The sequence below is a fragment of the Notothenia rossii genome (genome assembly GCF_949606895.1).
Source record: "Notothenia rossii genome assembly, chromosome: 7".
NCBI lineage: Eukaryota > Metazoa > Chordata > Actinopteri > Perciformes > Nototheniidae > Notothenia > Notothenia rossii.
Window position 1 is genome coordinate 29,770,822 of NC_136905.1, and position 16,704 is coordinate 29,787,525.

Genomic DNA, 16,704 nt, shown 5'->3' on the forward strand with positions numbered 1-16,704 from the left:
AACAGAGCTAACAGTCTTTACTTGGGGGGGAAACTGGCAGGTGGAAGTTACGCTGCAGAGTGGCAGCCATTAGCTAGCCAAACATGCACTAACATGCACATGTGGCCGACTCTGCTAGCTAAACAAAGCTCAAAGAAGCTTGGACAGCAATAGTGGGAGAGGAACCTACTTTCCTGGAGATCAATACTCCACAATATATTTATATAAAGTCAAATTTGAGAACCTTTAAGCCGATTATGTGAGCTATTTGCTGCCAGCTAAGCTATACTGACTGGATTAAAGCTGCCTTGAGCCAATAGAGCAAGAAGAAATACATTTGCTTTTGATATACCTCCAGCAGTATGTGTGCTTGAGATGCACCCTTAGTAAAAGTGTCCTTATCTTGCTCCTGCAATGAGCTACACGTTTCCAAACTCCTATCCAATCATTGTTGTGTAAAGATGTGACCCGTGATCTTCAAAAAATAAACAGTTTTCACCAACCACATTTAACAAGAAATGTTAAGAAGAAGTCCTGGCAATGACCGAAAGCTTAAGTGAAGAACTTCTCGGAACCCCTTTTATTTGTACAGGAGATTCCTTTGTAATATCAAGTTCTATTCTTAACGCTGACTCCCTCTGCTACATTGGTTTGTGGTAGGAGCGGGAATGGGGATAGTCCGAAACATGTTCTGTGACACATAGAGGAAAAGTTAATGAACTACACATTGTTCTTCTTTTGTAAATACTTGCACAGTCATGATTTTTTCCGAAAAACTAGACTGTTTCTGTCATGTCTAAAGCTTTGGGTTTTGTACTGGTTTTATACTAACAGTATTATGGGTGCCAAGATTGCCTAAACAGTGGGACACGGTGCACCAGGTGCATCACCTGCTCCATGTTAAACGTCAACGCAGATTCCCAGCGTGACAACACAATGTCATACCTCAGCCACAAACCGTTACAAATTAGAATCAAACCTTTTGTATTCATGATCAACCTTGCCCAATGGCTACAAGTAGAGATAGTCTCCTTTGCAAGGTAATTTCCAAATGTAAAAACACCCTGTTTGCCAGCCCTTCCTAATCAAATACACCAATACAGGCACAGACGCACTGTGTCCAGATTCCCATTAGGCAAGGCAAGGCAAGTTTATTTATAGAGCACCTTTCAGCACGCGACAATTCAAAGTGCTTTACAAAATAAATGAAAAGACATTTTAAGAATAAATACAGTAAAAACACATTATATAATGGCATTTTACAACAGGCATTAAAAAGCAAAGATAATAAACACCACAGGTATACAATACATGTATAAAAGGCATACTGCAGTGCGAGTATGAACAGCTCAATTAAAAGCAGCGGCAAAAAGATATGTTTTCAGTCTTGATTTGAAAATAGTAAGAGTTTCTGCAGACGTCAATTCAATTAAATTCAAAACCTTTATTTATCCAGGTGAAATCCCATTGAGATAATTGATCTCTTTTTCAAGGGAGACCTGCAGCAATAGATTCCACATGAAGACATAAAACTTAAACAACAACAAAAATTACAGGGATTACAATTTACATATCTATCCACATGTACAGGTACCAACAGCATATGATTGTGTAGCATCCAACCGAGCTTTAAAAACATGTAAGGGTACCAGATTGGTAATAAGACGTGCACCATTCGGGCAGTTTGTTCCAGATTGTCGGGGCATAATAGCTAAACGCTGCTTTTCCATGTTTTGTTCTTACTCTCGGAACCGAGAGCAGACCCGCCCCAGAAGACCTGAGATACCTTGATGGTTCATAATTATGTAGGAGATCGTTAATATACTTTGGTCCTAAACCATTTAGTGATTTAAAAACTAGCGATACTACTTTAAAATCTATTATTTGGCCGACTGGAAGCCAGTGTAAAGATTTCAGAACCGGACTGATGTGATCCACTCTTTTAATGTTAGTGAGGACTCGGGCAGCAGCGTTCTGAATCAGCTGCAGCTTTCTGATGGATTTTCTTGTCAGCCCTGTGAATACACGATTGCAGTAGTCAAGTCTACTGAAGATTAAAGTATGTACAAGCTTTTCTAAATCCTGTTTAGACCATTACCTTGAGGAAACAAATCCTCAATAAAATACCAGATCAGACCTGATCAGTTTAATACGAGCAGAAATGGACAGAAAACCATGTGCAGAACATCAGCTGTCTGTGGGCCATAACCCACAGGTTGGGAGGAAATAAAAGCCAGCTGAAGTTGGGACTCGCCTGGTTGGTGAATCTGTTTTCTTAGCTCATGTGCAAAGTAGAAAGGAGACACACAGATGGACGCAGCTGAAGGGAGACCTCTGTTTATATCTCTAGCAGAGGAGTTGTTTGAAACTTAAAATAAAGTCCATTTGTCCAATGTGATTTGATTTCCTGTTTTGCCAGTCTTGCTCACAGTCAGAAGGGATACAGGAAAATAATGTTGACAAATGACCTCATTGGGAATAAAAACTTTAAGCTGCAATAAGCCAAACTGCTCTTCAAAAATACACTCTAAGTGGATTACAAAATGGAACTGCAAAGGGCAACAGTACGCCATGCCTTCTGAGATACTGCTGATTCACCCCTCAATTGAATGATTATGTTGGTTTTGCTTGCAGGCAGGACGTTTTGTGACGTAGTTCGTCAGATTTGTTAAGTCTTTAGAAGGGCTTCCAGTGAAATCTTGATTTAACATAAGGCAATTATTATTATTTTTTAAATTGTTTAAATTTGCTTTGCTTGGTTCAAACCGCTTGATTTATTGGGAATATAATATAGGTGAAACCTCAGAACCATGACGATGTAAACAAATACAAATCCTTTTTACAATGATATTTCCATTCATAAATGTTCAGGTTCTATCGAGCCAGTTTAGGTCAAAATTCAACTCACATATGACAATGCAGTTTTTGAATTGAAGCTAAAATGTAAAAATCATCAAATTAGCTTTTCCGCATGACCGCACTCGCATCAAGCATCTTGGCACCATGGCACTGTGTCATCCATTCACACAGAAGAGTTGGCAGGGAATAGAAAAAAAGAACCATTGAGGGAAGTGTCTGTTGATGTAGCTTCGACCATGTGACTTGCTTGTTCCTCCCCAGGCTGTGTAGAGCAGGCCCGTCCGTGCATCATGGGACTCGCCTTACGACGCTCCCCCAGACACCAGGCCTGCTCCCTGGGCTCTGAAAGCAGACAGGGCTGACGTAAATGTGCTCCCTGCTGCGTTATCACTGCACTGCATCTCAGCACCCCAGAGGCTTACAGGCGCGATTCATGTCTTTTCAAATCTAGCTCCCGCACAAATAATAACACGCTGAAAAACAGCCTGTCTTTCATAAGACACACTTCACGATTGATACATTTCAATTGCACCCTTTGCTTTTCCGATCATTCAAAGGTTCTATTGTGTACAACCGCAAACACACAGACATCTTATTCATATTGACATCTGTACGCCTTTCGAGTAAATGTCACTCCGAGCACATTTTTGCCAAAAGCTCTTAATGGTGGTGGTTGGCATCAAACGCTCACCACACCCATTAACAGACATTAACAATGTGTAGGAATAGAAACAGTGTGCCTATTGTGACTCAGAAGCCTTTGCTATGCATCTGGGTATCTTAACGCTGCCCTATTAGTTTTGTGCTGGCACAGTCTACGCATAAATACTTATATAATAACTCCAGTGAGCTTGTTAACCTGGATCCCTCTACTTCTTTCAAACCAAGGCCATATAGGTCCGTTTTGAAATCTCCAATTAATAGAAAGTTGTTTTCAGTAACTACTCTTGACATTGAACAGGAAGTACCTGTCCGTCAGAACTAATCAGGAAACAGTGCAGACGGTCTGCACTGGATTAGAAATTAGACGAGAGAAGGCAGCATGATCAAGTGGGGTCACAGCACTCTCCTGCATTAGCTGAGGCCTGAAGCTCCTGAAACCACAGGCGCAGCTCTGCAGCCTCTTAAGGAGCTCAGGCGGCCTAATCAAAATCAAATCATCTCCTCTTTTTTTTCACTCTCTCCCTCTATCTTTTTCAGTCCTTAGAGAAACAATTACTTCTAGAGTGTGGAGAAAAACCTTGGGGTCCTGGGCTCCTTGAGCAGCAGCAGCAGCAGCAGCCCAGAGCTTTAAAGTAACTTTTATTGGATATCAGACCTGAAGGAGAGTCCAAAGAAAATAGGTCTTATTCGTTATTAGAGCCAGCTGTGGCTTTCCACACTGATGACTCATCCATTTTTCTTTCCCCCCTTATTCTTTGCTCTTTTTTTTGGTTCATGATGTGGTAAAAGGGGTGGCAGTTGGAAGGCGTGAGGGTTTCTCTGTTAGAGAGCTCAGCCAAGTTGACACCAAGCCCATATCGAATGGTGGTTGTTTGTTTGGATAATGGAGGGTAGCACGGCCCATGCTTACAGCTTTATTAAGCCTGACTCGTACACTCATTGCGCCACGTGGATGCCCTGCACACTTTTTTAATATCTCCACCTTTCTTTCTACTTTTTTTCCCCTCAGTGCCGATAATAAAGACAGAACCCAATGATGAATATGATTCTCTGGGGACTGCGAGACTGCCCATGCATTCAAAGCCCTTTTACAGCCGGCCCAGGCCCACTCCCATCATGACTCTTACCAATCCTGACGACTGCATGGTTGGTGGCTACACCCCGTGCCCACCTCGCCATACCGCCATGCCATCGTCATCCCCCAGCTCCAGCCCCACCCTGCACGACCTGTCCCCGGTGGCGTACAGCAAGTGCTTTCCCAACAGCCCCGATCATGTGGCACCACCAGGCCCTGTTGTGACCCCCATTCAAGAGACCTCTGGCCGCCCCAACCTCGCCCACCCAGCATCGCCAGACCACAACTCGTCTCTCGGGATGCTTCATTCCCAGGGCAGCCCCAACCACCTCAACAGCCCAGGGCCCCATGGTTACCACACTATCTACGACAGCAGCAGTCCGTCATCATCCCCGGTATCCCAGCCTTCCACTCCTGGTGGGACAGAGGACAGCCCATTCGTTCAGGTCTACAGTCCCGGACCGGGTCAGACCCATACCGGAGAGAGCTCGCCCAGCCTTTTAACTGATGATGAGGATGCCAGCCCCCCATCGATGGCCATCACCGTCAAACAGGAGCCCCAGGAATTGGACCAGATGTACCTAGATGATGGTAAGTTACAAAAAACAAGGTGTACATACGTTTTTCTGCAAGTTTCCATTAGATAAGCATTCAAATTAGCTTTCTCTTTATGAGCTCTCTGTCAATGCCAGAAATGGCTGTTTACGTAGCACATTACATTTATTTAACACCTCTTGCTTATCTGCAAGCCCCCACACATAGCCGCACCCTGCTGCACCCCTCAGTATTTCCTGGGCAGATTTACGTCACATTTGTTCAATTTTAGACAACGGCAGATTTATTTGCTTTGCTGAAACATGCGGTCCAGCTTATGTTGTCCAAGTGGCGGCTTTGCTTTACAACAGTAAATTGCCTTGATGGGATTTTGAAACAATCTGTCAAAACATCAGAGCAGTGAGGTCAGGCCGGGGTGCAGCAGAACAAAAACAGTGGCACACGCGTAGCCAACCAAACTGTTGACACAACGACTAATGAAGGAAGCAAAACAATGGCCAGGGGTTTCCTGAACCAAACCATTCCCCCCCACATCTTTCTGGGAGGGATGCCGAGAGGCGGAAGGTAGAGGCTTTGTTTTCCCGTGTTTTCCCCATGGAGTCGACACCATGCGGCTGTCGTCATCAGGGGAGGCTTTGGGGTCACTGATCTCCCTCTGGCAATGAAACCGTTGACACACAAGGGACCATATGGTTGAGTTTATTGCCCACATTATGTCTCGTAGGTCGCCAAGCTGTTATCTTTGCTAGCAGAGGCTCCACTTGTTGTTATGATATGAATATATACAGTATGTTCATCGAGCACAGTTATGGCATTGTGCCAGTTTAAAACTTTAAAATCGTAATGGAGGTGGGAGGAAGGCAACTCTGCACTATACTCAGGAATAGTGTGTGTGTGTGTGTGTGTGTGTGTGTGTGTGTGTGTGTGTGTGTGTGTGTGTGTGTGTGTGTGTGTGTGTGTGTGTGTGTGTGTGTGTGTGTGTGTGTGTGTGTGTGTGTGTGTGTGTGTGTGTGTGTGTGTGTGTGTGTGTGTGTGTGTGTGTGTGTGTGTGTGTGTGTGTGTGTGTGTGTGTAAGCAAACCTCAATCAACAGCTCTGGGAGTAGAGGGGTGATAGGTACGAGGGGATCAGGGGAGTTTTACTGTGGAACTGTAATTGAGTTGAAATGCAGTTGTCAGCATATATGTCAGTCCGGATGAGTCCCATTAGCCCTCACCTCATAAACATACAATACAGACACAGGGGGGGTGTCTGTCTGTTATCAGCTCTATAAACTGATTCCCAAAAACGTTTTCTTTCCTGTTTCTTTTCTCTTTTTTTTGTTCTGAGTCCATAGAAATGTTCTGGAACTCTAAATTGAAACAACATTTGAAGTTCTGTTTTCAATATTTATAGCAGAAGCTTTCCTTTCAGCATTAATTGAATGAAGTGAAACTGTAGCTTTATTTTGCATTTTCTAATAAGGTTGGCAAGGGTTCCTTTTACACCAACAGTATATACCAAATGTACACAGCACTTGCTAAGGTGAAATCATGTAATCTTATTCTCTTCCCCACTACTCCATCCACTGTCACTTTAGCTGGCTCGATCTATCCAACCCGGTGGCCAAATGTATTCAGCCAGTGATTACAGCTACATTACTGACGCGCAGGAATGTGTATTGATTGACCAAGGACAGTAAGGCAGCCCCTTGAAAAACCTCAATATGCCGCCGTTTTGCATCACCTAACGTCTGTGCGAGAATCTGTGGTGAGCTCCTGGAGTCCCTGTAAGTGTGCGGTGGTAACAGCATACTCCAAAGGCATCTACTGTGCCCAGGCCCGGCCCTATCCCAAACCCCTCAAATGAGCCTTAAGCTAAAATAAATAAGATCGGAAGGCAGCTTGCAGGGCATCCCGCTCCCCGTCCGCACGCATTAGGACCGTACGTTAGCGAGCTGAGCGCTCCATTAGAGAGGGAAGACAAGCGGATGACCTCACCTCAGCGGCGGTGATTTAACGCCAGCCATGTAGAGTAGCGTTCCTCCCCAGCAATCCAGGGCCGGTGATTTGGAGTCTGCGGGAGCACACTTGATCTTCCCCAAGAGTGGAGCGCCTCCCACGCTCGAACGCTGAGGCCTCCGGCTCTCATCAGCTAGAAGAAATGTGTCTCTCTGGCCGGGCTCAGATTTTTTACACAGCCCCTGAGAAATCACTCAACTTATCAACGTTGAGCTACTGTACCACAAGGAGCTCGGTTAGTATGGAGGGATTCAGGGATGTCAACCCCCCTGACTGCCATACACAGTCTCCATTGTAATCTGCAAAACACCTCCTTATAGCTTATAGTGCAAGACATGAGGCAATGGTATCTGCAATGTGTTTATGGGAAGAATCCAGAAGGCAGTAAGATCTACAGGCAGCCATTTTCACACAGTGGCATGTAGGCCGTCCAACTTCTCATAGCTGGAATAATGCGATAGATCAGCATGGTTTAGATAAAAGTAGTAAGAAGAGGATAAAACACCCTTGTTAACTCACCATTGTAAACAAGCGCATATTGGGATATAAAACCGAAGTTTTAAGACATTTCGTACTTACTCACAGCCCGCTATGTGCACTTTACAAGGCACATGACTGTGAGCAAAACGCCACTCAAATGACATCAGTGTATATAACAATAGAATTCATTGAAAAAATGCGTTGGCTACGTCCAAGTTTGCCGTGTACGGCCTGCTAATTGGGCCAAATAAAGAAATGCCAAAATGACAGCATGCCTTGTCACACATCTGAAGGAACAATTGTGGTGACATCATACCCCCTCTTGTGTTAAACAACCACGGACACATACACACACATCACACATGTACTATTTTGAACTTAGACATGGCTTTTTCGGCTTTGGAAAATCCCCAACAACGCTTATTGCAAACTGTTTACTCTGTCATCTATTCCTGGTGTTTATAGGTATTATGCTGCAGATGTTTTTGTACACGTGTGTGCTGTGAGCAGAAGCAGTGTGCTGGTTGTGCTCAGTTTGGTTCTATTGGGCTGCTGCTGTGTGTCCGGTCTTATTAGCTGCTAGTGCGACGGGTGATATCATGAAGTGCAGCTGAATGCAGCACACGGCAAATGAAGTTGTGCTAATCAGAGGGCCAGATTTCTACCAGCTGCCTCTCCGGGAAACAGAGGGCCCTTATTCCCCAAAATAAGAAAAACACAGGGTGCAACGCAGCCTCTGCCGATTTCTGACATTTGACATATGTGCTCTGATTGCCTCGCGTTACAGGGTAGTTTCCCTTGTGATTGTTTCCTCCTCCAATTCAAGGTTGGTGCATTTGAAACTCTATGCAGCTTGTTTTCTCAAAATGAAAACAGGATTGTTGTCGGGCCCTCCTTTCCCTCCCTCCTGCATAAAAAAAAAAGAAGGTATTTTAACCTTCCCGAGGATCTCCGTCCACCACCAATGCTTCTGAAGGCATCTCGAGGCTTTCCTCATGGAAACTTTTACACATCCTGGCAAGTTGCCCGGACCCCAGGACTCCGCAAAACCTCTAATGATGATTGAGAGCGCGTCCGCACCGCGCTGAAAACATGCTGAGTCGCAAACATTGGAGTGTGCCGCAAGGCTGGCTCTGGGATTGGAGGGGGGGCAAAGAGAGAGAGGATTTAGACTGGAGGGTGGGGAGTGTTCATTAAGGTGGAGGTTGAAGTGTCTAATGGGACTCACTAAAGCAGAGCTGCTCCTGTACAGGACTGTCTCAGAAAATTAGAATATTGTGATAAAGTTCTTTATTTTCTGTAATGCAATTAAAAAAACAAAAATGTCATACATTCTGGATTCATTACAAATCAACTGAAATATTGCAAGCCTTTTATTATTTTAATATTGCTGATTATGGCATACAGCTTAAGAAAACTCAAAAATCCTATCTCAAAAAATTAGAATAGTTCCTCAGACCAAGTAAAAAAAAAAGATTTATAACAGCAAAACACAATCAAACATTTGAAAATGTCCATTAATGCACTCAGTACTTGGTTGGGAATCCTTTTGCACGGATTACTGCATCAATGCGGCGTGGCATGGAGGCAATCAGCCTGTGGCATTGCTGAGGTGTTATGGATGCCCAGGATGCTTCAATAGCGGCCTTTAGCTCATTAGCATTGTTGGGTCTGGTGTCTTTCAGCTTCTTCTTCACAATACCCCACATATTCTCTATGGGGTTCAGGTCAGGGGAATTTGCAGGCCAATCGAGGACAGTAATGCCATGGTCAGTACACCAGTTACTGGTGGTTTTGGCACTGTGGGCAGGTGCCAGATCATGCTGGAAAATGAATTCCTCATCTCCATAGAGCTTTTCAGCAGACGGAAGCATGTAGTGCTCTAAAATCTCTTGGTACACAGCTGCATTTACTCTGGGCTTGATGAAACACAGTGGACCAACACCAGCAGCTGACATGGCTCCCCAAACCATCGCTGACTGTGGGAACTTCACACTGGATTTCAAGCAACTTGGATTTTGCTCCTCTCCAGCCTTTCTCCAGACTCTGGCGCCTTGACTTCCAAATGAAATACAAAACTTGCTTTCGTCTGAAAAGAGGACTTTGGACCACTGTGCAACTGTCCAGTGCTTCTTTTCCTTAGCCCAAGTCAGACGCCTCTTCCGTTGTCTTGAGTTCAGAAGTGGCTTGACCATGGGAATACGGCTATTGTAGCCCATTTCCCGGACACGTCTGTGAACAGTGACTTTTGATACCTGGACTCCAGCTTCAGTCCACTGTCTTTGAAGCTCCCCCAAATTCTGGAAGCGACTCTTCTTCACAATGCTGTTAAGGCTGCGGTCATCTCTCTTGGTTGTGCAGCGTTTCCTGCCACATTTCCCCCTTCCAACAGACTTTTTGTGGATGTGCTTTGAAACTGCACTCTGTGAACAGCTTGCTCTTTGAGAAATTTCTTTTTGTGTCTTACCCTCCTGATGGAGGGTGTCAATGACGGTCCTCTGGACAGCAGTCAGATCAGCAGTCTTCCCCATACTTGTGATTTAGTTTACTGAACCAAGCTGAGTGTTTTTCAAGGCTGAGGAAACCCTTGCAGGTGTTTCGAGTTAATTAGACGATTCAAGTGATTCGTTGAACACCCTACTAGTATACTTTTTCATGATATTCTAATATTTAGAGATAGGATATTTGAGTTTTCTTAAGCTGTATGCCATAATCAGCAATATTAAAATAATAAAAGGCTTGCAATATTTCAGTTGATTTGTAATGAATCCAGAATGTATGACATTTTTGTTTTTTTAATTGCATTACAGAAAATAAAGAACTTTATCACAATATTCTAATTTTCTGAGACAGTCCTGTATGTTGGGGCTGTATGTATTTGTGTGTCTCTTTTAGTTAGTGGAATCAGTGACATGCGGAAGCTCCAGTGACAGCCCGTGCTTTCACAACCCGCCACCTCTGACCCTCCGGCGTATTGGGAGGCAGGTCAAGCTCAAGCTAATAGTGCACAGAAAGAAAGGCTGTCTTGTGGTTAAGTGCAATGCCAAGAACATAGTCTCCTTTTAGACATAGTGATATTGACGGGTGCAAGGCAAAGGGTGATGGCTTCTTTATTATTTATGACTACAAAGAGGATGGGGGTTGTCTTTACTCTTGTTGTCATTGCTTGCATTTTCATATTAGGGATCATGTTTTCCTGGCAGCTCTTGACACACTGAAGTATAAGTACAAGTTTTTGTGAAGTTGTATAGTCATAGGAAAAATTAATAGATGGCTGCTCTCTAGGATTGGCCTTCACGAGTCATTTACATTCTAAACTGTAGATCAACAACTAGACTTTTGGGATTAGCAAAATATTTTATATTTATTTTTATTATAAAAACTGCAAAGGATTTTTTCTTCTAAACTGTTTTAGAGGTTGAGTATCATGTTACCTGATCAATTAGCTTAGGGCTGGGCGATAAACAGTCTCATAAATGTTCACAAAGAATACGTTGATATTAATGATACATGTATGAGTTGTGCATTTGATATCATTTATTTTTCATCAAATGCTGCTATGTTTATGCATGTAAATCATTATGCAATATGATATTGATATCAACACAAATGCCAAAGTGCCAAAATGCAAACATTTTAATTTACAAACTGAATTCGTAGTAATATCACATTGAAAAAGAGAAGCATAGCTAGAATTTAAAAATGAATAAGTAAATAAAAACGTAATACCTTACCTAATACCTAATAGAAGTAAATGGTCAGAAACTTGAAGTTACTCTTGTAAAGAAAATACCAGTCTGATTATTAGTTGGATCTATAAGGTGTGGAAGTAATGATAAATGGAACCCAGATAATTGAATTGCGCATTTGAAATAGAAGAGGAATACCTTCGCAGTTGAGTTAACATGCTCTGGTTTACGCAAGCACCCTTCTGTTTCTTCTTACATCTCTTTTTTCCCTGTCCCATTGGCTAAAGATAAGAGCCTCCATTTGATTTTTTTGTATGGTTTAAGCACTAACAAAAAATCCACTCAATTATAGACTCTATTGTCTAAGATTGCTGGCAGTTTAGCAAATAGTTGTACCTAAGTGGTTACACATGACGGTGGCAATGGGGTAACAATATTAGCTTAGTTATTTTTGATAAGCGCAGCAAAATGAATCAGTACGAATTCAGTCCATTCATCAGTGCGGCGCGCTGGCTTCTTAAGCGTGCGTGTGCGAGCCAGAGGATCTGGTCTGGTTTCAGTCACTCCGTCATAATATCCACAGTCACTGAGAAAAAATGTGTCTGCTAAAGAACTAAATTATCTAAACAAATTGGGTTTCTTTTGTGTCTGGGATTTGATACATGCACACATTTAGATCGGAGACTTTTGATTTGGCCCAAATTTGTATTGCAGATCTGCTACCGTAAAGATTGATTTCTGTATTTTCTTCCATATTTTCAAGCTGTTTTTAAAAAGTGGCCACACTAAGTTGTCTTTGTATTGAAGTCAGTGATCTGCCAATAGGAAAATTGACATCAGTGATATACAATCAAATGTAGCAAAGTAAAGCCACAAGGTGTCCCTCTCCAAGTTGAAATCTATTCATTAAAGTGATATTACTTCAGTTCATCGTACGTCATTTATTTCTTATACTTTCTACCAACACAGCAGTTTAGAGACTCGGTTTATGTGGCTCACATTCTGAGGTTGAGGAAGCACGCGTTGAAAAGCCACCGAGCCACACGGATCACAGCGGGTCAGGACTCAGACAGGGCCTGTGGCTTGGCCGGGATCTTCCTGTATACTATCTGTGATCATGGGGCCAGACACTCTCATTACTGAATCATAACATGGCAAATGTCAGTGTTGTTGACGGCTCTGACAGCATGATCACTAACAGGGCTGTAAGTTACCTGTAACTTGGTGAAGTTTCTATTTAAGGAGTACTTCAATACCAAAATGGACATTTGAATATAGATACCTCACCCCGTGTAACTTGATTTATTTCTGGCATGCCTCGATGTTGAACGAGAAAATCCAAATACGGAAACAATCTTGATGAATTGAAGTTAATGGGGGGCCGCGTTGTAAAGGGGACTTTTGGTGCTTTTGGGGGATTCCTTAAAAGGTTTCCTCCGGGGGGAGTTTCCCTCCCACACACTACCACCCCCCCACCCCCGTGCCTGAAACGCCTCTTTTGGCCTCCTTTGTTTATTTCTGAAACATGATTACATCAATATGTAACGCTCGCACTTCTATTGGCTAGCGCTCCAACACATTGTACATGATGGACTGGCAGATTACTTGCGGGATAACGGGCGGGACATCTCAAAGCGGTTGAACAATCACAACAGAGCCAGCAAGCTAACCAATCAGAACAGACCGTGCTCTGGTTTCAGACAGAGGGTAAAAAAGAGGTACTGCAGCACAGACAGTTTGAGAAACGAGACCTTTTTAAACATTTAAGCATGTATATGGCCCCATACACTGTTTTCTGGGTCAGGTGCTCTTAAGGAAACATTTCTCTGTGGCATGTGCAGAATTTACATCCCTTTGGCCCTTTAAGGGTTATTATTGGATCATGGTTACTGTGTTGGTTTGTTCGTGATTGAAAGAACATTCTGTAATCTCCGCAAACGTTACACCAGTACTGCGTTTCCATAAAACACTGTCCCTCCGTCGGGATAGCTGATATTATTGCGACCACATTGCGAACCACAAACGCCTTTTTTTTTTGCCTTGAATCTTGGATATGTCATGCTGGCATTAAAATCTGAGTACATGGAAAAATCATACAGTACTGGGAAATTATATACTAAAACAAGCAGAATGTATTTGCAGAAAGACACATTTTATCTGTTTTGACTCTACAGGGAGAACAGGATCAGCTCCTGGACTTCATCACTGGACACTTAACCAGGCATAAACAGTTGAATGTCATTCAAAGAGGAGATGCTCCATTTGATCATAATAACCACACTGAGATACTCTGGTCTTGATGTTCCAGTGTTTTTGGTTTTGTATTTAGTGGATGTAAATACCTGCGGCGTCAGTAAACAGGAGCAGGTCTCCTTCTCCAGACCGCTTAATAACAGCTCCCCATCTGAAATCTGTTAGCTCAGTGAAATAGTATCCTGTAGCGACGGATGTCAACAGAGAAGTCTGATCCAGCCAGTGGGGATGGGGAAAGCCTTTGGGTTTTGAGACTCTTGGCAGAGCTTGCCGTCAATTCCATCTGCAGATACATTAGAAAGAAGAGGGTGGGAGAGACAGTCATAAAGAGAGAAAGAGATAGGAGGAAAGTGAAATACAGATATAAACTTTGAAAGAGTGAGATTCCCGGTGAAATCAAAACTATAAACCAAACGCACATGTCCCCTGTTTAAGAGTTACAGTCCATTGACAAATAATTCCAAACACGCTGGATAATGTGAAACGCAACTGTTCAAATAATGAATTCTTCTGAAACAATTATAATTACAGCAGCTGTGCATCAGTGAGTTGGGCATTTCAAAGAGGAAAAATAATTAGGAGAATTAAGAGTTTAAAATGTAAAAAATCTTTGAAGTAATGTACTCCTATTTATACAGCATAATACTGACTTGGCCTTAGCATGTTTATTTTGCAACACCTGGGTCTTGAACTCACATGAAGGGCAGGTTGTGATGTTGTTGGAATAAATGGCTTTACAGTATGACTTAGGCATATGACGGCATAATCAAACTAATGTCCAAAATTCATTTATCAGGACAGAATTTTAAAAATGGTGTACTTCATCTTGATAACATCGATAATGTTTAAAGATGCTCTTTTACCATTTACTGCAATAGTTAACATTTGCATATATACATATCTTTTTTGTTTTAAACATGATATCAGTTGCCATTGCTTATAGGCCAAAAGTGGAGGGCCGTAAGCCCCTGAGATGTATTTATTTTCTTTTTTCTTTTTGGGGTCAGGAGATTCTGACATGTCCTCACATCCAGTAATATTCAGTGAGCATTAGAAGAATCCACTCAGACATAGGAATAAAGGAGACACAGACAGACTAAGAGAAAGAGGGGAAAATGTGAAGTGGAAGAAAGGAGCAGTAGTGCGATCATGGGTATTTTTCCCGGCAGCTTCTACCACTACCCCGGTTCCAACCATACACACACACACACACAAAGCTGAAACCATTCAAATCCAAACAGCAAAAGTCAAAGAAAGATAAACATGGCGAAAGTTAAAGATCACATGTTCTTCCTCTCCCACCAGTGGCTGCCCGCAGTGCAGAGACTTACTAAGCAGTGGGTGAAAGGGTTTACTTCAGGGGAGGGAATGATCATAACCACTGAACTGTAAGCGTCCTACTGTTGACATCTGACCCATGGCAGTTATAAACCTCAATGGGTCCCCCGACTCTTCTGATCGTACTCAGCTGAGCTCAGTTTCTCTCAAAACAACGTTCTAACAAACAGGGAAATGCTTTCACACTCAGTAATCCTTTTTTATAGCGTCAAGCATTGAGAGATTAAACGATGAAAGGCTAAGCAAAACCTCACCATTATGGTCTTTAACTGAAGAAGGCCAAGGGGCTTTTAACTAACTGCTGTGCTGTTTAGTACTGAAATATGGTATAGCAGCTAACAACCCCCTAACCACACTCTTGCCTGCTTTATAGCGTTTCTAAGCAGTATATAAAAACAAATACAAACGCGTTGATATAGTTGTATGAGCAGATGTTTGTTTTTCTAAAAACTTTTTTTACTGACTCATTCCATCCATGCATGTGCTTTGTTCTCCAAGATACAAACTACATGTGTCTTACAATGCAAATAAACTGTGGCAAAGAACAAGCTACATCATAAAGATTCTTTAGTAAACGAAAGATGTAACATTTAAATATAATATGGAATTAACTGTATCCAATGTTGTATATGTTTCATTTCAGGTGTATATTTAGGAATCAACACCTGCCACATATTAATTTACCAATGGTGTTACAAAAGCTAGTTAATAGTTGTTGGCAAATACATAAACAAACACTTAAAAACATCCTTAAATTATAGTGTGCTACCAACAATTTACGAAGTATTACTGTACTAATTTTAATACTAAATATAGGGGGTTAAAGTAAAATATGAAAGCTGTTATTGTGTTAAGTAATTATTTTAAATAATTTACTGACACTTTAAAGTTATAACAAAAATGTTCAGGGTGTTTTGTATTCATTCCCAGCTACAAATTGTTTGAAAAAACATTTAAAAGTCATATATAGACAATTAATATGGCCAATAATTACAAATGTAAACATTTAACATTATTTTCTTTAAAGTTGCCGTACAAGTGGTACTATTGTTCTATATGAACAAACAACATCTCCTTCTGTTCCATTGGACTTACTAGTACCAGAAGACAATTCGTGCTGCTCATGTTGTAAATCAATCACATCAAGTCCACTGGGAGCTTGAGTTGGAAAGCTCAGCCCTTAAACACTGCGTGAATGAAAATGTCATGTACATTTTAATTAAATCAGTTGGATTTACTGCATCATCGAGTGAAGTAACAGACCCCAGTGTCTGTTAAGGTATTTAAATGGCAGGTTCACTCCCTCCGTCCCAGCCAACTGTTAAAACCGTTTGATTGGAAACAGCACGAACAGAAGCAGGTGAAAATGCAGTTCTATGATTTACAGGTTACAGTGAACGTGTCTGTCTCGCCTACTATCTCTGAAATAGTTGCTCATTCTTCCTCTCTGACTACAACACAGCTTTAAAAAAAAAAAAAAACATTACAGTCTCCAGATGTCTGTCTGTCTATAAAACATATCAAAGCAAAGTTGATAGAAAGTAAACAGGTGTAACATTTGCCAAGATCTCCTCTTCCTCTGGACTGGTTGACTTGAATAGGTCCGCGATGTGCTCCGAGGCGACCTCCTCCTGTGTCTTTGAATCCCCATGGCAGCTAAGGATTTAAAGTTGTAGGGCCACTCCCAGGTCAGCAGACGTTGTTAATCAGATCACACTCTGCTCCAGTACTACAGCTCAGCGGGGAAGGTGAAAACAGAGAGGCCATTTCCTTGTGCGCAGCAGGAGCTTTTTTTAAGATTTAGCATAGTGCCT

General features: G+C 42.2%; 2 protein-coding genes across 2 annotated transcripts in view; one reads left to right on the forward strand and one right to left on the reverse strand.

Moving 5' to 3' along the window:
* The window catches only part of LOC307047616 (uncharacterized protein), a 309,906-nt gene that overhangs the window by 238,527 nt on the left and 54,675 nt on the right, over positions 1–16,704 (reverse strand). The gene's annotated exons all lie outside the window — the stretch shown is intronic.
* Positions 1–16,704, forward strand: part of LOC307046550 (nuclear factor of activated T-cells, cytoplasmic 1-like) — a 64,827-nt gene that overhangs the window by 34,476 nt on the left and 13,647 nt on the right. The window contains exon 9 of the mRNA XM_079692945.1: positions 4,511–5,167. Coding sequence (XP_079549071.1) covers positions 4,511–5,167 — 657 coding nt within the window. The remainder of the gene's footprint in view (positions 1–4,510; positions 5,168–16,704) is intronic.